General features: G+C 38.2%; 1 protein-coding gene across 1 annotated transcript; it reads right to left on the bottom strand.

Annotated features, from left to right (window-relative positions):
- Positions 1-628: 628 nt before the first annotated feature.
- On the bottom strand, positions 629-10,712 carry LOC127623124 (peroxisomal membrane protein PEX16). Its single transcript, XM_052097386.1, has 11 exons — positions 10,508-10,712; positions 10,117-10,152; positions 9,768-9,844; positions 7,277-7,410; positions 5,231-5,331; positions 4,872-4,949; positions 4,517-4,666; positions 2,138-2,210; positions 1,919-2,038; positions 1,416-1,480; positions 629-1,308 (listed from the first exon to the last, which is right to left on the bottom strand). Exons 1-11 carry the CDS (start codon positions 10,632-10,634, stop codon positions 1,250-1,252), a joined length of 1,020 nt encoding a protein of 339 aa, XP_051953346.1. The 5' UTR covers positions 10,635-10,712; the 3' UTR covers positions 629-1,249.
- Positions 10,713-24,289: the final 13,577 nt, after the last annotated feature.

Consider the following 24,289-nt stretch of genomic DNA (forward strand, 5'->3'; position numbering starts at 1 on the left):
ACTCCAGCGGTTAAATTAATGTCTTATAAAGGGACACGATTGGTGAGAAATAGATCAATATTTAAGTACTTTTTAACCATTAATCATCGCTTCTGGTCAGCAGCAGAATGTGCGTTCACGGGAGAGCTGAGCTCACGTGGTCTCTCATGTGACACATTCGCATTGGCATGTTAAGGACGTAATCTCACGTTCTCCACCCAGTTGAGACATCCAGAATTAGCACACTAATGCACCATTGTGAGTAAACAAACAGATAAAAATACAGATCTAAACCAAAACCAACAAAGCTTCTGTAAAGAGTTCCTCCTACTCAGTTGTAAACAGCGCTGCTCTTACAGGTGTGACGTACATGTGTCGGTTCTCGCATGTCTCGCATGCCAACGTGATTATCTCACGCGTGCATAACGCTGCTGACCAGAAACAATGCTTTATAGTTAAAAATTACTTAAATATTTATCCTTTTCACACCAAAAGCAATCATTTATCTTGAAAATACATTAATTTAACCGCTGGAGTCGTATGGATAACGTTTATACTGACTGTCTGTTCTTTTTGGAGCTTCAAAAGTTGGATCACCATCCACTTGCATTTTAAGGACCTACTGAGCTAAGATATTTTTCTTCAGACGTGTTCTGCTGAACGAAGAAAGTCATACACAGCTGGGATATCATCAGGATGAGTAAATGAGAGAATTTTCATTTTTGGATGAAACTATCCCTTTAATGCTGGTTTAGATAGGAGTCTCATAAGCCCTGTAAAACATGGGGGAACCTTTTGACTTAGTGGATAATAAAGATTTTAATTAGAATATGCATCTATATTTAAAAGATTAAACTTCAAAACTGTAGCAGAAACTCTGTAGACAAACTGAAGGAAAACAAAAATAAAACAAAGAAACAGCTGTCTAACTAACTTCATCTCAGCCAGTCAATTATTCTGTACATTAAAACCATTCCCTGGATATCATCATCTTAATGAGAAGGCATTCGTGTTGACTGAGGCATATATGATTGGGTTTCCAGTGTGGCTTATAAGTCATTCAACATCAGTGTAAACAATGTGTCTGAAAATGTCTCAATGCATAAAACGATGCCAGCACTGTATCTCTTCCTTATTAACCTTAAAACTCCTTGATTAAAGTTGTAATGTTCTGGCACATGTGTGATTTTAGTTATTGTGTAGTTGAAGCATCCAGCAAGTTGTTGAAAACAGTTTGGGTGTGTTGACCTGTGAATGTTTCACTTTGACGTCAACCCCAGTTATAAAAATAGATCTTCTGCCAAATGGGCAAGTAGTCCATCAGTGGACCTGAGAGGACAGGAAAATAAATGCAGTCAGCATATATAGAGGTTTTTTCAAAGCTTTTAGTGTGACAGCACTGAACATCCGTTGGGTGAGATGGATACGCCACTTACGTGCGACCAAACCGACTCCAGGAACATAATCTGCCAAGAAGCGCAGCAGGAAGAGGATCTTTGTCCTATGGGTGTACATGAGACATTAGACCATGGCATAAAAAGCTTTAAATGCACAGAAAATGCAGTTGCTAGTGTTTTTTTTTAGCATGATGCTATGCCGTTGCTGTGGAACCTTGGTGGTTAACCACTGGCTCAATTTAAAAGACCCCACCGCTAAGTCTGTATATTATTCAGGTCCCTATATGGTATAGGTCCCTCCTTCAATATGAGTCTGACCGCTTAGAAAAGTAATAGCACACCTCTTCTACAAGGTGTGCACAATTTGAAGTGTCATTCCTGTATGTAACACAAACACTGCAGGACGAGTAAAACGGCAAAGTTTAACATGTGTTATAAACAGTGTTATAACACCACATTCTAACACCGCGTTGAAGCAATGGGCAGACATAAGGACATTACTGATAAACATGGAATTAAAGACATAAACAGGTGACACTGACTCAGAGTATCGGTCATAAAAGGGAGAGCGGAGCAGGTAGTAGAGGAGAAGGAAGGCGCGTCTCCTCATCTCAGCACGCTCTCTGCGGTTCAATGTCTTCGTGTCGCTTAACAAACTGAAACTGGACAGAAAACATATAATCAATTTGAACTTAAATATTCACAGAGAGACTAAGAAAGATAGCAACAGAGAGAGAGAGATATGAAGATGCTCTCAGTACCTGGTTATTTCTAAGAGGCCAGAGATGATCCACGGTTTCCAGGAATGTTTTACACAAATCCTAAGACTGGCCACTTAGTTATGTTAAGGAGGATGCAACATTTAAACAATTTCATCAACATCAGCAAGGTGAGTCTCTAACCGATACTATGAAAGCTTACTAGGGATGCTCCGATCGATCGGCCACCAATCGGTATCGGCCGTTATTCACATCCTATGACTCAATCTGTGATTGGCTGATCGCTCATGTTGCAAAAGACACGTGGCTCCTTTACGCTGTTACGGCATCTCGGAGTGTGGGGAATACTGGCATAGTGTTGTAAGACAACAAACTTGATAGTTAAGAACCATGCAGTAGGAGAGATATGGCGAATATGAACATTTTGAGTATAGTGCCGTTAATGTGGCGTTTCGCACGCGACAAGGCAAACGGAAAACAGAGCAAGCTGTGAAACGGTCCTAATTATCATTGAAGGCGGCAGCTTCTCAGTCTCTGCCGAGCATAAGCATCTTAGTAATAGCGTGAGTTACAAGATCTGGTGTTATTCAAACTTCTTTATTAAATATCTCCCGAATAAACGGCATTAACAATAGCAGCACCTGTAGTCCAGAAACATGCACTCTTTCTCTGTTTTCCTTTCATCTCTTGCCCTCATGGGAGACCGTGTGTTCCCCTCAGTTTATTCAAGCAGCAACAAGTGAAAAAGTAACTATTAATACAATCATCCAACTAAATGAATAGGAAGGGAAGTAATTTATAAATATAATAATTATTTATACAATATTATTATTATAAAGTATAATAATACATTAAAATATAATATAATAAAATATAAAAATTAAATATAATACAAAAATCTTATATAAATAAAATAATGACAATGAATAAACAAAACATGTCACATTAAGATTAATTGCACCTATGGGTTATCAGATCAATAAAATCTGACAACGCTGGTATCGTAAATTGTGATTCTTTACCTCATATTATGCTAAAACACTACATTTTCCCAGCTTGTATAGCTAATCTGCATGCACGTTAGCGAAATAAACTACAATCCCAAGAAGCTCTGCTAATTACTTAATCTAATTGAAAACAATGGAAAAATATATGACTACTTATTTTGAGTAGATGATTGTAAGAATAGAAACAATATAAAGTATATTGCAAAATATTCAGATACAGTACATATACTAATGTATTCATATTTTGAGAGTGTAGGGAAAGTGCATCTGATCAGTAATTTTCCCCCCAAGGATCATGGGAAGTGTAGTTCTTCACCATAATCCACTAAACTTTTTCACACTTTTTTTACGTCGAAAAATGCATCCTGATGGCTTCAGCAAAAGCGTATACATTAACAAACAACCTCAGAGCTGACAGAGCTTTAGGGCTGTGAATAATTAATCACACAGTTTTCTGTGATTAGTCGCGATTAATCATGATACATTAAAACAAACATTAAAATATAATCACCAATATAATAACTTTATACTTGGTCTCAAAGAACTTTCAAGAAATTGTTTAGTCAAAATGTATTTTAATTATTTAAATATGCACATATTAAAGGTGGACTCACTTATTTTTTTTTTTTTAAATATGTCGAAGTGACTTACAGTGACACCTATTGGTGTGGATGCTGCATCATTCAAACAGTCATTTTCAGTAACAGATGTCATTGAAGAAATTCACTATGCACAGTGTGCCTGGATTAATTTAATCCATGAATGAAAGTGTCCAATAACAGGGCGATTACTGAGATTAAGCAAGTACTATTCAGCTGGTCATGGGATTCTAAAATGGCAGCCCCCTGCCCCATGTAGAATAAAAGAGCTTTTATGAGGTTACTGTTACTCAGAAACTGTTATAGTGGTCTGGGTGGTTGCTTACAAGTCTAAAGAGCCCACCCCCAAGTCCCTATGATATTCTGATCCATAAATATATCTCGGGTCTCTTTTTATGTTTAAATCTATGGGATTTTTTTCGTCCAATTCTTCATCTGCCAGCCGTGAGTCTGATCGCCCTGATTGTCCGTAGCACAATCAGTGCAGGACGAGTTGTGGGCAGAAGCTTAATACTTAGATGTTTTTTTAAAAAATAACTAATCCTAAGTATGACCAATAGTAATAGCTTTGTTTGCCTTATCAAACACTACTATTATTCAGTTTTTGATCACAACATTAATGTCAAAGTGCCAAAAATGTTTCTGCAGCTACACTGGTGGAGCATGGCGCTAACAATGCCAAGAACATGGCTTTAGATAAAAGCGTCTGCCAAATGCATAAATGTAAATTAAGAACTTTAGATCTCCTCTGCTGATATTGGACTATACTGACTGTTGTGAGAATGATCACAAGCGTAAAATAACAGGAAGGATACAATGAACGAGAGGTCGTGCAATGTACAGGGACTCTGCGATTGTTTCCTGCAGACCCAGAGGGGTGGGGCTTGAGTGGAGCTGCTCTTCCCGGTTCCTGCTTATTTTATTTTTCCAAGGGAGACCCCAAAGACGAGACTGTAATGACGGAGCTGAGGAAAAGAAAATATTTTTTTTCCCTTTTTTTTTATGAGACAGCATAATTACAAAATGTTCGTTTCAGGTTGAACTATTCCTTTAACTTGTTAGAGAAGAGCTGAACACTACAACGCAGAAACACATTCGTTTCAGACTCCTGTGTAGCTACAATAAATTCGTAAATTGGGTTAAAGGATGACAGACATTGTCAGGTCTTACCGTTTCCCAGTGGTCGTACCACTCTCCCTGAACGCTGCCCTACAAAAGTTGTGTCCTCCTCCTCTTCTGTGTTATTCTCTGTAGAGGGAGATCAGTGTATGAGCAATACATCCATCCATCCATCCATTCATCCAACCTCAAGAAAGGCCAGGCTTTGTCAAGTCAACAGTCAAAGTACGACAAACGTTAATTTTCCAGTTCTTTTTGCAATTCCATTTGCTGCCACTAGAGGCACAGAAAACACACTTCACTTTTAATTATTATGCTTCTACTAAATGATACATCACATGCAGGGAGAATAACATCAAGGGAAAGTCAACATGTAGTTCTTTTGAGGTCAAACATACATGACCTCTCACCTCCACTACAGAGCTGTGTATCTCTTTCCAGAGGAATTATAGGCGGTGATGTCTGAATGCCTGATTTGTACCAGAAAAGCAGGAGACAGCGCAGGATCGCTCTGAAAACACAGGAAAGATTGGAGAAAAGCAGCTCAAAAGGGAAGGCAAAGACAGAATGAGGACACAGAAATGAAGACTGTTATAATGATCGCATTATGACATCAAACAAACTATAGGGGGCTCGACACAAAAATTCTACTGTAACCGACAAAAAGTCTCACGAAATTCAAAATATAGTGGAGAAAAAAGCCCCATAATGAATTCCCCTATTTAGGCATATATATTGTGTATGTTGACAATGATTTAATTTTATGGGTAAGAGGTCATAAAGTCTCAATCTAGTTATTCAGATTAAGAATTTATTTTAATTGATTAAATGTAAGTATTTGATATGTAAGGATAACACCTTATATTTTTCATTTGGTATTAGAAATGCCATATAGGCGGTACAAAACACTCCTGAAAATCAAATCCTGGGCAAATATTACCCCTTTTAAGAAAAGTTCATTTCTGCCCCGGCATCAAAGTGAAAGTTTACCCTTATGTTGTCGTTTCCCTCCAATGTAGCGGTCAAATCTCATCTGCACTCTCGAACATGGACCTGGCACCAGGTTTGATGTTAATAGTGATCGCTCACAAGGCGTGTGAGAACCAAAGATGTTTTATGTCATTAATGCCAGATAATGAAATAGGAAATTTAGGCTTTTGACAATATTCACAACAGTCAGAGTAGTCAAATATTATGAGAATCTCTAGAGTTTATTTATACTTCATTTGTACCACTTTGCTATTAATCTTGTGATCAAAAGCAGGGTTTTTCCACAAGGGGGTGCTAGGGGGATTACAAAAAAAAAAGTGTAAAAATGTTCACATTATTTGACATAATTCTAAAATCATTTGATTAATTATGATTATTTTATTGTACTGACAGCCATAGTACAAAATAAAAACAGAAATACAAATAAATCAGCAATTAATTGAATATATTTTGAAAATAATAAAACGTATTTGTAAGAAACAAGGGTTGCAAATCACTATTCTCAGTAAAACTACTTTGAAACAATATTGATTGTTTTTTGAATACTTCTACAAATGTGTGTGTATAGCACTTACTGTTTTATACTGTTATATTTATGTATACAGTCACAATACAAAATATTTAAAAAATAAAATATCTCGCAAGGAGATCATCAAATTTGGGGGTCCTTCGTATCAAAACGTTTGAAAACCCCTGATCTAAAGCAGACTAACAAAGACCCTTTATGGGTCTTATCCCTTTAAAAGGAATATTCTGGGTTCAAATAGTTGATTATAAGAATAATGTTGATTACCACAAAAAAATGAATTTCAACTCGTCCCTCCTTTTCTTTAAAAAATGCAGAAATCTGGGTTACAGTGAGGCACTTACAATGGACGTGAATGGGGCCAATATTTAGAGGGTTTAAAGGCAGAAATGTGAAGCTTATAATTTTAAAAAAGCACTTACATTAATTCTTCTGTTAAACCCACGATTACTTGAGCTGTAAAGTTGTTTAAAACTTCATTTTGCACACCGGTCTATTATTGTAGTAACACGATGCAAGTAACAACAAAACGAACTGTGACTGGTTGTTTACATGTCTCAGTTGCTTCACATGGAAGCAGGCGATTTTCGGCACACTCAAGAGGAATTTTTTTTTAATAAAATCGGCAGATGCGATAATTACAAAAATCTGAATATCGGCTGATTTGTCGGCATCTGTGATATATTGTTCTACCACTTGGTTATGGTTTTGAAACAGTGAGTATTTTTACGTTAACTGATTGGCCCCCATTCACTTCCATTCTAAGTGCCTCACTGTCACCCAGATTTTTGCTTTTTTTAAGAAAAGGAGGGGCAAGTCGAAATTCATTTTTGTGGCAAACAATATTATTCCACAAATGTCATCGATTGAGCTAAACTTGTATTGAACCTGGAATACTCCTTTAAGCATACTGTTCCTGCCTGTGCAACAAGCTGCTTACTTGGCAATCTGAATAAGCAGAATGACGAGCCAGCGTCCAGCCTCACCCCACAGCTTGTTGGCCCCCATCTCTGTAAAAACCTCCACATACTCCAGAACCGACAACCAGGTTAACAGCCTCTGCTGAAAGAGAGACTAAACACACATGAGAAAATAAAAATCCGATCAAAGCAAAGAAATGCTCAGTATTTTGCCAATTGCTTGTTCCATAGGGTAATGGGTTAGCTGGACTATCACAAACTCAATATAAACTCAAGCGGCCAATGAGGAGATCTATTAAGGTCATGGTTTGTGTGCCCAGGGCTGTAAACGCAAACTCATTCCTCCTGTCCCAGTGGCTGAGAGCTGACGTTTATAGCTGCTTTGAAAGTGCCTCTGTCTTTGGCTGTGCACTGAAATAAACACATTTAATGTAAACGGAAGAGATAAATACGCCTCTCAAGTACAACTATAAAGGGGAAAAACAAAAAAACTAAAACAAATGGAGTTCTGTGGCCTGTGCTTTCTCACAATAATGAGTGTGTTTGTCTAAAGGGGTCAGACGAATTTCACACACTGCCAATTTCAAAGCTGTTTTGAGCGGTACAGGGCTGTCATCAGCAGGGCTAGAGGTGGATAACTACAAGACTATTGCAGAGAGGCCTGAAACAGGGTTAGGGCAAAAGACTTGGGAAATAAACTCCCTGAAATTGTGCAGTCAAAGGAAAGTGGTGGGCTGTGACTCCAAACCCACAAAGCTTGCATCAGTTTCAGTTTTCCACTGTCATCTTCTCTTTAAGCAGAGACAGACTGTGCTTTTCGAAAGTTTCACAATAGAAAACTCTCATTCCTAGAAAACTTTATGATGGTTGCCATGCCAACTGCACATGCTGTCTAGCAGTGCCTTATGCAAGAGGGCTGCAAATTATAAGAAAGGAAGATAGAGATACACAGGCTTTGTTTACAGCTGGTATTACCATCAGATCAGACCGATCCGATCAGAAGTGGTCAGCCGAGACAGGTCACTACAGTTAACACCTGGTATTTACATGCATACAGAATTAAAAGAGTCTCCTGTGACCACTTTTTTTCTCTCTTTTTTCTAATTATACTTTAAATGAGTATTAGGTTTTAACACAGTACAGTTACTGTAATATCAGCAATACAGTAAAAACAAAAAGACCACTTGTGATTGGATTTGGGGGTAAGGGTCTCTGATTTCATGACTACATAGAGTAGACCACTCACTATGTCAGCATGTTACTGCACACTGACAAAGTGCAAATATAATTACAATTTAATCACACTTCAAATGTGACACTTTGAGCAAATTGCTCTTTGTTATATTAGTCGAGCAGCTGTATTAACTGAACTTCACATGCATCTCTGCATGTTGATGTCAGGTGAACCAAAGATATTCTGTGAAGTCTTCTACCTGTATGTGAATGAATGCATGAATAATACCCTTTTTAAAAATAAAATAAAAAAACATGAACACCCATCACGTATCGAAGCACCCTAAAAGGAATATTCTGGGTTCAATCCAAGTTAAGGTCAATCGACAGCATTTGTGGAATAATATTGTTTACCATAAAAATAATTTTGACTCATCCCTCCTTTTCTTTAAAAAAAATAAATAAATTATAGTCAGTGAGGCATTTACAATGGAAGTCAATGGAGCCAATCTACAAACGTTAAAATATAGTCACGAGACATAGGTGCGTAAACATGACTTTAGTGTGATAAAATCCCTTACTAATCTTTTCTGAGTAAAGTCATATCCAATATTACTACTAAGTTGCCATGGCGACATTACGCCGTAAACCCTAAAACGATGGGTCTGCATTATAGAGCGCCTTTTTAAACTTAGTGGTATTCAAAGCGCTTTACACTGCATCTCATTCACCCATTCACACACACACATTCACACACCAATGATGATTTAAACAACTTAACAGCTCAAACAATACACACGTTTTAACACAAAAATGTATGTGAGTGCTTTTATAAAATTATAAGTTTCACATTTCTGCCTTTAAACGCGCCAAAAATTGGCCACATTAACTTCCTTTGTAAGTGCCTCACTGTAACCTCCATTTTTGCTATTTTTAAAGAAAAGGAGGGACGAGTCGAAATTCATTTTTGTGGTAATCAACATTATGCCATAAATGCTGTTGATTAAGATTAAATTGTATTGAACCCAGAATATTTCTTTATCACAATTTGTTCTATTGAATGGCTTTTTATTTTAAAACTGTACCTAAACCCTTGTTCAAGTGCAACGTTTGAATGATAGGATTGGTAGGTGGTCCTTCACTGCTTTCCAAGACACATCAGGATACTAGCATTTGCACTACTTTTTACAATGTGGTTTTGGACACTGACGACACCCATACTGATGACAGACCAGAGAGAGACTACACAGAAATTACTGTTAAGGAACTGAATTAACATGTAGAGACACAGGGATTCGAGTATATGTGGTAAAGATGACTGTCTGGGACATGCATTACCACAGGCATCGTCCGAGAGAAATTCTTCCTTAAGATGCCATCGTTCAGAAGCACAAGCAAATTGGATGCTGAATACACTGCGAATGAAAGAGAGAGAAACACAAAGATCAAACAGAATTTATACGACAGCATGAGCTGGCAATATTTTGTGATTAACTCCATGTTCCTGGGCCAACATGTCTTTTAACCAATCACAGCCCTGACCCTAAAATCAGAGGTCAGTGATTGGTTGATAGGAATATTGACCCAGGAACATGTACTGTTTTTGTACTATATCACATTAAGCATCAATCACACCTGCTTAAAAGTTTATTTCGACATAAAGCATCAACATAGTAAAGAATCCTACCCAACTCTGAGAGTTCATGAGAGTCTGAGAAGCGACCTGTATTGGGAAAGATACTCACAAAATTAGTGGACCAAGTGACTTATTACAGTTTTGCTTTTAGTGTAATGTGTAACAGCAAACTGTAACTGAAAAGAGTAAAAAATAATGCCTTCCATTGCAAAATTGGTGGCGGGGCATTGCAGTTGCCCAGCACGATCATGCAAACGTTAACCTAAAATCCTGATGTTGAATAAATGAATTACAGAAGACAATATAAAACAGCAAACGGCACACTATAACACAGTACCAGAGTAAATACATATATTGATGTGACCTATGCAGATAGTGAGTAATTGCAATGCTTTTTATGAAGTGTCAGAGTTTGTTTACTTTCACTTTGACAGTCTCTCACCTGCGATCAGGTAACTCAGCGTGCGCACTGTGCTCTCGAGATGAGCCGTGGCCGCGGGATTCTTCCTCACATACTCCTGATAGCGCTCATACAGACGCTTCAGTTTATCCACATAGAGCAACGACATTACAGCACAAACAATTTAACTTCGATTACAGAAAACCCATTGCAGAAACACACGGTGCAGGGAAACTGAAACTTCTGCAAACTCTTCCTGTGACGACACTTCCGACATGACGAGAGCTCCATTTAAAGACGCAGTAACCTATTTAAAAGCCACTTGAGCTTAGTTTGTGAAAACCAGAGCCAAGTAGTATATATATATATATATATATATATATATATATATATATATATATATATATATATACAGATATGGGTCAGCAGCTTCAGTTAATGTTCACATCAACCATCAGAATGGGGAAAATATGATCTCAGTGACAGAATGTAAAAGTGTATATTTACAGCTAAAAAATGACTTAAATATTGATCTGTTTCTTACCCACACCTATCATATCACTTCTGAAGACATGTATTTAACCACTGGAGTCATATGTATTACTTTTAAGCTGCATTTATTTGCTTTTTGGACCTTCTGAGTTCTGGTCACCATTCACTTGCATTGTGAGGACCTACAGATTTGAAATATTCTTTTAAAATTTGTATTTGCATTTAACAGAAGAAAGAAAATCAGTGCAAATGCGATCTTCCATTGATGTAAGAGTTTCTTGCATTCCTTGAATCGATCAAGATTCTCTATTTGCAAAGTCTGGGATCAAGAAAATGTTGTGGTTCTTCCAAGAAAGACTTCCTTTACTGCTCGCCTTGCGTAAAACTTTATCAGAGTTAGCCAGAATTGATCAGGGCCTCTCCCTTCCCGGATCTCCGAACCGGGACCCTGTGAGCTTGCTTGATTTCCATCTAGGTGCTCGTCTAGGAATTTTACCATATCTCTGCCTTTTTCATGCTGAGGAATTCCAACAATTCATACATTGTTTCACCGATTACGATTCTCAAGGGCTTCCACATTTTCCCAAATGCATTCCAAATCTACTTTGGTCGCTAGCTGATTAGCAGCTAATCCCCTCTGCGATGACTCCACATAATCGATCCGTTTCTCAACGACTCAGATTCTTGTAACCAACTCTTACATTTTGAATTTTGTCTCCATCGCTGTGAACAATCGATGTATTACAGCAAGGTCCTCCAAGTTCGCCATGACCTTCACCAGCATTACAGACATGCTCAACAGTTGAGATAGAATTTCTCCCACCACACCGTCCAAACTGAGTCCCTGGTCTGCGGCCCTGTCTGGGTATCAGCTTGAGCAAGAAAGTGTCTTTTAATTTCTCCAGAGCTCGAGGATTTTGATTTCTTTGACATGTTGACTTCATGGAACTGTTATGGAACAGGGTGTATCGAATCTCACCAGTTTAAGACACAATTTGTTTTTAAAACAAGCAAAGTGCGCATACCTCTCCGTTCACACGTCTGATCCTCGCATGGCATCAGGTGACCTCAAAACTGTTCTTTTGTTTTGAAAAAACACTACAATAATGGCAAAGATGCAGCATCACGCAAGAGCAAAAGATACCTATGCCATTGTATAAATGCACTTCGCAGTTATGGATAATGAAGAAATTCTAACTTGGTATAGCATAAAACAAACTCGCTTGTTTCTTCAGTCATTCTCTCTGCGTCTATTGCAGGAGTGGGCATGTAATCTGAAACACATAAAGTATTATTATAGACATTATAATAGTTTTTTTATATTTCATAATTGTTGTGTTGAACTATTTTCATATGGATGCATTTTTAAACCTCTGCTATTATGATTTTTTTTTTCACTTTGCACCAGTAATCTATTAAAACCTTTTATACAGGTCAACAGCAGAGACAGGGATTAGAAAACCTCTAGATACCTGACCTAAAATCGAATATAGCCCATAACATCAGCAGCACATTCACATGCACTGGAATAAATTGAGCATAGTATATGCATTTACAGCAGCAATCCAATTTCATTTCTTTAAAAGATTAATTATGCATTTCTAACTTTATGTAAAATAAATTAACACTAGAGGCTGCAATTCTGAGTAAGTGTATCTCCAGCTGGCATTTGTGGGCAGATCAGGTATGCGTGATGTTTAGCAGATGGGGGGGTGGGGGGGGGGGGGATTAAGCTGTTGTGCACCTTCTCCAGGATGTGGGTGGGTCTGAGTTGAGGTGGCAAGAGTGGTGGAAAAGTTTACTTTTAGGGATGCCACCCTTCTGGCCCACCCCTGTCTGGCCTACTTAGGTTCACACCTTTACAGACACAGATACAACTCTAACAATATAGACTAGAGATAATTAAAATACACATAATCCTTCAATCCCCCCTCTATTAATGTTTGATCACATAAAATACAAATAAAAAAACAACATTTCTCTAATCATATACACAGCATGCTGAATGCAGGCATCTTTACATTAAGGTGCTGTAAGTGGTTTTGGGGTTCTGAAGCTTTCACGTGACTAAGCCATTGAATTAGCCATGTTTGCTGCTTACAAAGTCTACAGCTGTCACAGAGGCCGGTGAGATTTCTCAGGACACTAATTTCATTAATATCTTTAAGGGAGTTGGAATTTTGATTGATCCAAAATATCACTATTTGCCCTCAAATTTGTCCCTAAGTTTGGCAGGGCTCTGTGCAGTGATTAAGAGTAATGGTATGTTTGTCCTCTGGTGACAAGCTAGAGACTAAAAACTCTAGTCCCACCAATTCTGGATAAACACTGCCGTCATCCATCCCTCAACCAGAACCCTTCTAATAGGGAAGCCTACAAGCTTAGCCTGAAATAGCATAACACGGTGCTCCCATAGACACTATATGAGAGGTACACTGACGAGGAGACAAGAGGCCATCATTTTTAAATGAATGTCTATGGAGGAGATGCCTCAGTATGCTGAATATACTGCTTTTGTGAGGAAACTGCCTTTTAGAATTTACTGCCTTTCAGCTAATCTCCAACATGTATTACACTAAACAATCCTTTGGAATGATCTGAGGGTAGAGTTTTATAATAAATTGCTGCTTTATAAGAGAAGTAATGGAAGATTTTGCGACAGGTAGGTGTCACTTTATGGCTCTCCCCATTCATTTATATGGTGTCCAAAAATTGTGAATTACTGTTGTAACACGCTAATTTACCTTTAAGCTCTCTCCTATTGTTGAGCCGTGGAGGATTTTATCTCCTATATAAAATAATCTCTGCCTTATCTCTAGTGATGTGGCAGGACACAGTTAGCGGGGGTTGATACACTTTGCACATTGATGATATTGTTGATGTTTACTTTAGCTCTCTCTCTCTCTCTTCATAAAGCACAAAAGGTAGGGACTTTTTAAAAAATAATTCCTCTCTGAATTAATTTTTAATCTGCCTCTGAATTTGACTGGCATATGGATCCCAACTCTCCAATGATTCATTCGGTCTAAATCAAAGCTACAGATTTAATTTAGTATTTTAGCCCTCTGTTATAACACCCATTGTCCGAAAGACTACTGAGACGAAGATGATGCCATTGTAATTGTAATGTAAAATGTAATTGAACCTAAACTATATTATTTTTACTAGGACTGTCGATATAACTCATGAATTTAGTCTGATTAATTATATAAAAAATGAGTTAAAAGTTAAAGCAATTAATCATGCCCCCTGACCCGTAGGTGAATTCCATAATAAAAGTAGGCCTACATTTTTTCCAACCATCAATGTATTTTAAGCTTGAAGTAAATGCAACTTTGTGTTTTCATGAGCCGTATCAGCAGGGGCAGTCAGCACGCCTCAACAAACATCACAAGCAGCGCAGCCAAAGAGAGACGGTCGCATCACGAGATTATATTTTCCAAGTTTCAACTACTTTTTTAACTTGACACAGCATCCTAAAAACTATGGTTTATGATGCTGGTAACCAGTTTGATGCTCCAAAAGTATCCATTTGACGCACATGTACATAGGTGGCAGTTAAAAATAGCACAGATAAAACACATTAAGGCTGTTACGCATGCAGACGAGGGCAGACGAGGAGTGGGGATCTAACAGCGGGTTCTCTATTAATCAAAGTGAAGGCAAACAAACAGGAACAAAGAAACATCCACAAGGGGAAATAATGAAACAAAAACACAAAAAAACATCCAAGAAGAACACAGGCTGGGGAAACATCCATGAAAGGCAAAGATAACATACGTCAACATTCAACGCAGTGAAACATACAAGACTATACAAGACCCATTACAAGCAACACTCAACAAGGGAATGGAAAACAAACAGGGTTTAAATACACAAGGTAATTAGACTAAATGACAACCAGGTGAAAACAATGAGAGAGTGATGAGGGCCGGGAATCATGGGAACTGTAGTTTGTGAGAGGTGACACAAGAAACACGGGGCAGACAACAGGGGATCGTGACAACTCCAGTGAGAATTGACAAACTCAGCTGCCAAATGAATTGCTGTCGACTATAGACTTGTTCGATGATATTAGAACAAAACAATATTTGAATTACCATATTTATTAAAAGCCATTGTTTGAACTGAGCATTATTTATATTAAATTATCTTTATTTGGTGGCCTTTCTCATCAAATATTGATTTGAATAATTGCAATTAATTAATCAGCATGTCATTTAATTTTTATGACAACCCTACTTTTTAGATGTTTCAACTTACATGCTCCACTTGATGTTGCTCTTGAAGTTTCCTTTTTAAACAAATACAATATAGCATTTTTGTTTTTACTTTTATCACAATATTAGTGTTTGAAAGTCAAAATAAAACTGCATTTGCAATCTCAACCCATTTTACTTCCATAACGCAACATATTTTAGAGTGAAACAAGATATTCATCCTGTATATTAATTTTATCTATTGGGAATGGACTGGATCGTGAGTGTCATGAGTTACGCACCAGAACGGAGCCATTTGATTGGTGGGGAAAGAATTGAAAAATAAGAGTGCTTCGTGAGGTCAGCTGAAAATGGAAGTTGTTGCAGTGGTGGATAAAGTTATTACATTTTGATGACCATGAAGAGAATAACACCAGGAATATGTATGATTTTATTTTTGACCCAATAGGGTCAAATTTGCTTTGATGTTGATTTTAAATGTAACTCAATATATTGTACCATGATGTACTGTAATTTGAGCAGAATGTTACAGAGAGAATTCAAATCTAAAAACTAGCTCTTTCTCAACTGAAATAAATGACTATAGGATATAGTCTTACTGTCTATCTTTAGATCACGTAAGAGGGACAGCTTCATATGGTATCATTAACTCTAATAGGGAAAGGATACACTTTAATGGATACTTTCTGGGAAGATTACAGGGGTCAAAAATCTATTTTTCTTTTCTAAAATAGTGAGTGCCGTGAAGCCAAGGCTTTCCCCCTAGAGCATCCTTTAGCTTGTGGTCTGCAGATTGAAAGGTGAACGATGATGTTTGTGATTTAGCACAGCAGTTTGATGACATCTTTGTTCCACTAGAGCTCTGTTGAGGGTCATTCGTCAGACATGAGTGATGTTTATGAAAGGGACGAGTGTGGATTCGGCATCCCTCTCTTCACTGAATGCCATGTGTTGCCCTGTCTCTTCTGTTCTCTCCTCTCCTCTCCTCTCCTCTCGATTGGATATGTGTTTTTTACCTAATACATGATAAAATAGGTGAAATTGTTTTATAGACTTACATTGACAGAAAGTCCTGAGCCGTACCTAGGGACTAGAATATCATATATAGTGTTTTTCTTGTGCGTTTCAATGGAAGCAATGATATCTGACCTTTTGTGCAAAGAAGTGAATCATTTCAGTGTCACGAATTGGCTTACATCAGATTAGTGGCCTAGAAATAGTGCAGAATCCTGAATTCATCTTCTTTCATTGTGTGTTTTTGTTTATTCTATTTATAATCCCAGATTCTGTTTGTTTTCAGGTTTAAACCAGGTTTTTTTTTTTTTTTCAGATTTTCAATGTGATCTCCGACTTTTGTACCCCACTGCAACAATTTCTAGAAATCACGCAGAACTCCCTAGCAACCACATAGCAATACACCATCAACCACTCAGAACACCTTTGCAATCATACAGCAATGCCACGGAAACCACCCAGAACACCCTAGCATCAGTTTTGCATGGGCAAGCACCACAAATTTAGTTCTTTACTGTATTCTCAGCCTCCCTTGCCATCTTCAATCATTGTCTTGTATTGATCTTCGAGAACTGTTAACTGATGAGTTCAAAGGAGAAAATCAAGAAATTAAATAAAGAAAAAAAAACCATTATTCTTTCTGGCAAGTTTTTGCATTATTCTGTAGTTTTCACTTATTCAGATTCATAGTTGGAGCCCAAAGCTGTGTTCTAAAAAATGCCATACCCCCTTTTTTGCATGATACTGGATCCATACCACTAGGTGTCAGTATGAGTCCATGAAAACTGCATATTGGCCAGTGCAACATAAACAAAAATTACTGAGTGTACCTTTAAAGAGATTTAATCATTTATACACACACATGAATTACTTGAAGAGCCCATATTTTGCTAATTTCCAGGTTCATAGTTTTATTTTGGGGGTATACTAGAATATGTTTACATGACTTAATGTTCAAAAAATACAATATTTTTCTCATACTGTATATTTCTGCTAAACCTATTTTCATCCTCTGGCTCAAATGCTCTGATTTACCTCCTGTCACTTTAAAGCTCCTTTTTCGAAAAGCCCAGTCTGCTCTGATTGGTCAGCTGGCCTAGTCTGTTGTGATTGGTCAACCACGTAGAGTGTGTTTCGGAAATGTAACGCCCCTCACCATAACTTCCCTAACAGCTGTAAACACTATTGTAACTATGGTAACCGTGATGTCAGTTTTTGCCATACCAGTTTGAGTCCGATAATGAAAGTTTGGAAGAACAAGCTGATCAAGCCAAACCACCTTCACAAGCACAACTTGAGCAGGACGTTTCACAGTGATAAGTTTTATTTTTGTAGCATTCTTACAAGTAGACTGTTGATTATTGGGAACCTAACAAAGGTTCAAGTAAAAGACACATAGTGCATCCAAGTTAGTCATCTTTTGCTGGGATGGGTGTAGCCAAACTTTTTTCGCCCGAGGTATGAACGGAGAACAGAGGTTGGACATTACTTTACTTTACTTTACTTTATTGTCCAGTCTGTTTTCACAGAGCGGAAATTTTTCTTTGACACTGTAACATAAGACACATCACATATCAACAACACAAATACAAAAAAAATAATATAGTTAAACACTATAAAAAAGCAGAATTTAAAAATATTAGCAGTCGCTCTATTGTTTCAATTAAAACACTGTACGATTTAAGATAATCACTGCCATAGGAAGAAACGATCTTTTGTAGAGATTTTTTCTAGCCAAGGGTATTTTTAGTCTACATCCAGATGGGAGCAATTCAAAAGCAGAGTGAAGAGGGTGAGTGTTATCTTTAAAAATTGCAATTGCCATTTTTCCCATAAAATGATCGAATAAGCTCTGTAGTGGCTGTTGTTTTTGTCCAGTAATCTTATTTGCTTGATTGATTATTTGTGAGAGTTTGTTCTTTTGTTTCAGTGTTAGATTGCTGTACCATAAAATAATGTTATATGTGAGAATACTCTCAAACATTGATCGATACAACATAGTTAGGGTCTGCTGACTAACATTGAAGCTTCTCAATTTCCTAAGGAGACCCAGGCGTTGTCGTGCTTTTTTATGAATATACTCCACATTACTATCAAAATTAAGTTTCTCATCTATAATTGTACCCAAATATTTGAAATTCGAGACTTGCTCTACAGTTTTTTCTTTTATGACAACTGGTTTATATTCAGATCCGACATAACATTATTATTAACACAAACTCGCTGAGGGCGACCTTTTAAAAACTCCTTAATCCATAAAATCATCCGACTGCTAGCACCTAACTCATAGAGGCGCTTTAGAAGAAGATAAGGTTGGACAGTATTAAAAGCGGATGAGAAATCCATAAAGAGTATTCGAACATAGGAATTTGAGTTGTCTAGATGATTTTGAACCTTATTTAAAAGAGTAAGGGAGGCATCCACAGTGCTCCTATTGGCCCGATAGGCAAATTGCAGGGGGTCTATGCATGTCTCAATTTGGGATAACAATTCCTTACATACTATGCGCTCCATACATTTACACAGAATAGATGTGAGTGCGATTGAGTGAAAGTCTTTGAGAGATTTTGCATTAGGTATTTTTGGCACCGAATGACAATGGAATTCTTCCAGGCTAATGGTACAAAACCATTGTCCAGGAAGGTTTGAAACAACCTTGTACACACATGACCAAGTTGTGCTGCACATTCTTTCAAGACTTTCCCCTTCAGGCCATCTGGGCCAGGTGCCTTATGCGGTTTAATTTTATGAAGCACTGTGACAACCCCTCCCTCTCCTGTATAATCATAGGCTGTGATTGAGTCATGGTCATCATTAATTCATTACTAGCAGACAAATTATCGTTAAAATCATTATCAAATCGTGAATAAAAAATATTAAGATTATTTGCAAAACAATGAGGGTCTTCTTCACGTTGTTGAATTCTTTTCTTTTGTCTACCCATCATTGTATTCAAACCCTTCCATGCGTCTTTTACATTCCCTGTTTTTAATTTCTCTTCGACATTCTCTTTATATTCATTCTGTGCATGATTTATCTTACGTTTTACTGCTTTGTTGAACTCTTTTACTTTCTGCTGATCATTCTGCAAGAAGGCTATTTTCTTCATGTTTAGGTAATGTTTCAAATCTTTGTTAATCCACGGCTTATTATTTGGATAGATTCTGATATTCTTTGTTTGAACCACTGAATTTACACAGAAATTAACATAACAGGTTATTGTATCATTCAGCAATTCATGATTACTACAACAGTCATCATCGTTAAAAAATAAGTCCCATTCAGTGCACTCAAAACAGCCTCTTAGCTTTTCTATTTCATCTCTGGACCACGTTTGAACCTGCTGAACGGCAGGCTTGGTCCTCTTTAAAAGCTGCCTGTATTTTGGTAACAGATGAATAACGTTGTGATCCGAACGTCCCAGCAGTGGATGTAGCTTTGGCACATATGCACCTTCCACATTACCGAAGCATTTGTCCAGAGTCTAAACCAGTCTTGTCGGACAGGTTACATATTGCTCAAGATTTGGCAACAACGTAGATACGTTGCATTTATTAAAATCTCCAAGCAGGAAGACTGGGTCCTTGGCAGAATTGCAAAGCGCTCTGTTGTAACTAGCAGCTATGCATTCGGCAGCAAGTGCAAAGTTTGGTCCAGGCACATAAACTAAAATAATAGTTATTTGTCCAAATTCACGAGGCAAATAATATGGCCTAAAAGAGACAGTCAATAGTTTATAGTGAGCAGAGCAATGTGTTTCACGTACCGTAATATTATTCGCCCACCTGCTGCTAACGAACATACACAGTCCACCTCCAACTGTTTTAGTTGACTTGGCACTGTCGCGGTCCAGACGGATTAATGAGTATCCTTCCAAGTGTATGTTGTCAATCGCCTCCGTCAGCCATGTCTCCGTGATGCAGATCAGGTTAGCTCTTTTGAAGTCTCTATTATATTTCACCAATGCTGTGAGTTCGGACATTTTATTTTGAAGCGAACGAGCATTAGTTAAGGTTATTGTAGGAAGAGGAAACCGACTGCCGCGAGATTTAAGTCTGTTTCGATTCCGCCTCTGGAGCCCCTCCGCTTTATTTTCTTCTTTCTGTTTGTTGTGTGGATGGAGCAGATTATTTCAGAAGGTTCATGAAGGAGCTTTGGTAGGGTTATAACATTGTGTCGGAATCTCATCAGATCTTTGCGGCTATAAAACATTGTCCTCATTAGTCCATTGTTCCTTAGATTTCCCGAATCCACTCCATCTCCCAACGCAGACACACAGTCTATAGCGCATTTTAAAATCCAGAACACAACGATTATCTTAAAAAGCATGTTGCTCTTTGCAGTGGTGGACAGTAACGAAGTAAATGTAATTCGTTACTGTACTTAAGTAGTTTTTTTGCGTATCTGTACTTTACTGAAGTATTTAAATTTGGGGAGACTTTTACTTTAACTCCACTACATTTCAAAGTCAAATATCTTACTTTTTACTCTACTACATTTTCAAAATCAGTCGTTCCTTTTTATTTATGAGTGGATAAAAACGTAACTGGTCAAACGAGCCACCAATCACAGTACAGCCGCGCTTTGTTTTGAACTTGCCTTGGCGGCATCTACTAAGCCTGAACCAGGGGTGCGTTTCCCAAAAGCATCGTTAGCCAACTATGGTCGCAAGTTACGTCGTTATCATCATAGTTCAACGAGTCGGTGTTTCAACGAGTCGGTGTTTCCAAACCATCGTTCCAACGAACATTCGCAAACAGCATCGCAGAGTTGTTTGGTTGGAAGGACAGCTCTCGACCTGTGGTTGAGTTTCTTGTTATTATAACATGTGTGCTTAATAAATTATTATCTTGAGCCAAATAAGCAAGATGACATTCAGTACAATCAGTATAATTTATTTAGAAGACATACAAATGTCCTTTATGTCTTTTAGTTTGTCAATAGATTTAAAGCACCGTTTTTGAAGAGTGCGCATGTGTGAACGTGCTCTAGTGCGTAAGAAGGAGCCTATGATTGAATCTGGAAATAAAGCAAATAACTGAGAAAAATATGAGATAGTCCTCAGATGACATGTCCGTAATTTATAGCAAAACATCTAGCATTAATTCGATCGCAAACAGATTCATTAAAAGTAGTTTTTACTCCACCACATGTGTGACATCATTAACCAACGTGGTTGAACAACCAATTTGCGACAATACGGTTTCAGGAAACAGTTGTGACTAGCAAGTTGATTTCTTCAACAGTGCATCGTACTACGGTAGTGGAGCAGCAAGTTACGTCGTTGTATGGGAAACGCACCCCAGAGCCGTTAAATATGAGAGTTGCGAACATAGACGGTTGCGACAGTGATCTCGCCGCACGTGTCACGCTGATTCGTGTAGCTCTCAATAGTACCAAATAAATTACGTTGCCAATGATTTTAAGCGGGGCAGAGAGCAGCAGCTATTATTGCAGCAATTATCGGTAAATGTTGATGCATAATGTACATTGCTTATTATGTTGACACTAAAATGACTTGCATATAATAGCATTTTTTTCTGGGGAGTAGCAGAAACACTGCATTAATACGTTTTTGTGTTTAATTTTGGAGGAAATGGGCTGCTCCCATAACATAGAATATATATATATATATATATATATATATATATATATATATATATATATATATATATATATATATATATATATATATATCTATGTATGTGTGTGCACGTGTGTGTGTGTATATATATGTATGTGTGTGTCTGTATATATATATATATATATATTTAATGGTGTTGTGCAGGTTTATGTGAATGTATCATAACATTAGGATGTTAATAATTATGACCATAGACACTCCAGAAAAATATATACAGTAAATACTGTAAATGTATTATACCTTATGGGAACAGTCCCCTTCCCTCCAAAATTAAACACACAAAAAATTTATTCAATTCAAATATATATATATATATATATGACTAATTAATGTCATTTTATTAATAGATTGGTGTGCCAAGAGTGACATTAGTCTTCATGTAGACTGAGTTAAGCAAGAGTCTTGTGACAAATTATAATTGGACATTATGGCCATAGAAAATCATAGTACTTGGATACTTAAGTACATTTGAAGGCAAATACTTTTGTACTTTTACTCAAGTGAATGTTTAAAGGCAGCACTTCTACTTTTACTTGAGTAATATTTTACCTTGAGTATCTTTACTTTAACTCAAGTACATGGTATGTGTACTTCGTCCACCACTGGCTCTTTGAAACGTGGACTGTTTACACAGTTTAAAACAAACAGACAAGCAAGCAAACACATGAGCACGCCAGCGTCTGGGGTCAGCACTTGCGCATGCGCCCCCACAGTCGCATTACCGGGGGTATTCAAATGTAAGTGAACAAGTTAGCGTGGACTACCGTGGATAGCGGCCAAAACATTACAGCTTGTAATTGCATAATTATATAATATATATATATATATATATATATATATATATATATATATATATATATATATATAAATATATATGTATAAGACACTTGAGATCAACCATTTTGTTTTAGGTAAAAGCCAGGCCACAGCTGAATAGTAAACACTTACCAAAACAATAACATTACCTAGCAAGTTAGCCGAGCACTACCGTGGATTGCAGATGTAAAATGACCATTTGTAAAAAATAAAATCCATTGTCACACTTGATCACTATTCATGATAGTAAGAATGACAAACAATCTGCATAGTTCTACACAGTTGTAGGTAAAAGTGGGCCCGCAGCTGATTATCAAAACTATTTCATCACAATAACGTCTAGGTTACTATTGTAACCCCCATTCCCTGATGGAGGGAACAAGACGAGCAACACTAGGGGTCTTTCTTGAAGGCCTCGGTTACCTCTGAATTTGAGAAAAGGCCAATGAGAAATTGTCAGACAGAATTTGCATGTCCTCCACCGGACATACGGGTATGAAACAAGGGAATTGTGTGTCTGCCCATTCAGGTTTTGCACTGAGGAGCCGAGAATGAGGTTCGGCCGTTACAGTGGCTCGGTACAGCATCGTGGCTGGGGGGACACAATGTCTCGTTCCCTACATCAGGGAATGGGGGTTACAATAGTAACCTAGACGTTCCCCGTCTGTCGCTCACTTGCCGTTGTGTCAGATTAAGCGACACTAGGGATCCCTATTCAATCACGGAATGTGCTGAACCGTGTAAGTGAACTGCTGATGCAGGTGCGGGCACATACCCTTCCCCAACGCCCATAAAAACGTCATAAACTCTTTAGGTTCCCGGCATCCCGGAGGGAGGGAACAAAGTGACGTACCAAGCATGGGAGCAGGCCACGCCAGCTGTGCCTTTTCTCTCTCTATGTTTCTCACATAGAGTTAAAGTGGCTGGGGCCATTTTATCACTATAACACGCATTGGGGAAGGCGTTCTTTTCCAACCCCACGGAGACAACATCCTGCCCAGGCTGGGGGAGTTTAAATACGTCACATGAGTTTTTAGGCCACACGTGGAAGTGGTGCAGTGGTAGATCCTTCCTAGCGAGGGAGGAGTTGCTACAAACACAGTGACTGGGGGACAGAAGGGACTGCCCAAGGGAGACGCAGGACCTCCAGCAGGGGCCAAACCCTGTGGAGCACCTGTTCCAGTACAGAGTAGTTAGTACCCGTAGTGGGTCTGGTCAGGAATTCCTCCGCTGAATTCGCGGACCAGAGGGCTAGGGAGGAAAGACATCCAGGGAGCATGAGTTTATTGGACTCTCCTGGGAGAAAGAGCACACGTGATTGCCTCAGTGGAGGGGAAGGGTGTTATGAGCAAGCGGAACACCCGGTCAGTCGTTCCATATTCCCGAGTTCTACATGCTCGGACCTGAGAGAATATGGGATGAAAGTGACTCAACCCTGAGATTGTATAATCTTGTAAAGGTATTGGTTGTTACCCAGCCCGCCGCTCTGTAGATGTCTGCTAGGGAGGTGCCATTGTCCAGTGTCCACAAGGATCCCACACTTCTCATCGAGTGTGCTTGAACCTCATCGAGTGTGCTTGAAAAGGGGGTGGGCAGGCATGGCCCAGGTCTGATAGGAGAAAGTGATGGCATCGACGA

This window comes from Xyrauchen texanus, chromosome 29 (genome assembly GCF_025860055.1).
Source record: "Xyrauchen texanus isolate HMW12.3.18 chromosome 29, RBS_HiC_50CHRs, whole genome shotgun sequence".
Taxonomy (NCBI): domain Eukaryota; kingdom Metazoa; phylum Chordata; class Actinopteri; order Cypriniformes; family Catostomidae; genus Xyrauchen; species Xyrauchen texanus.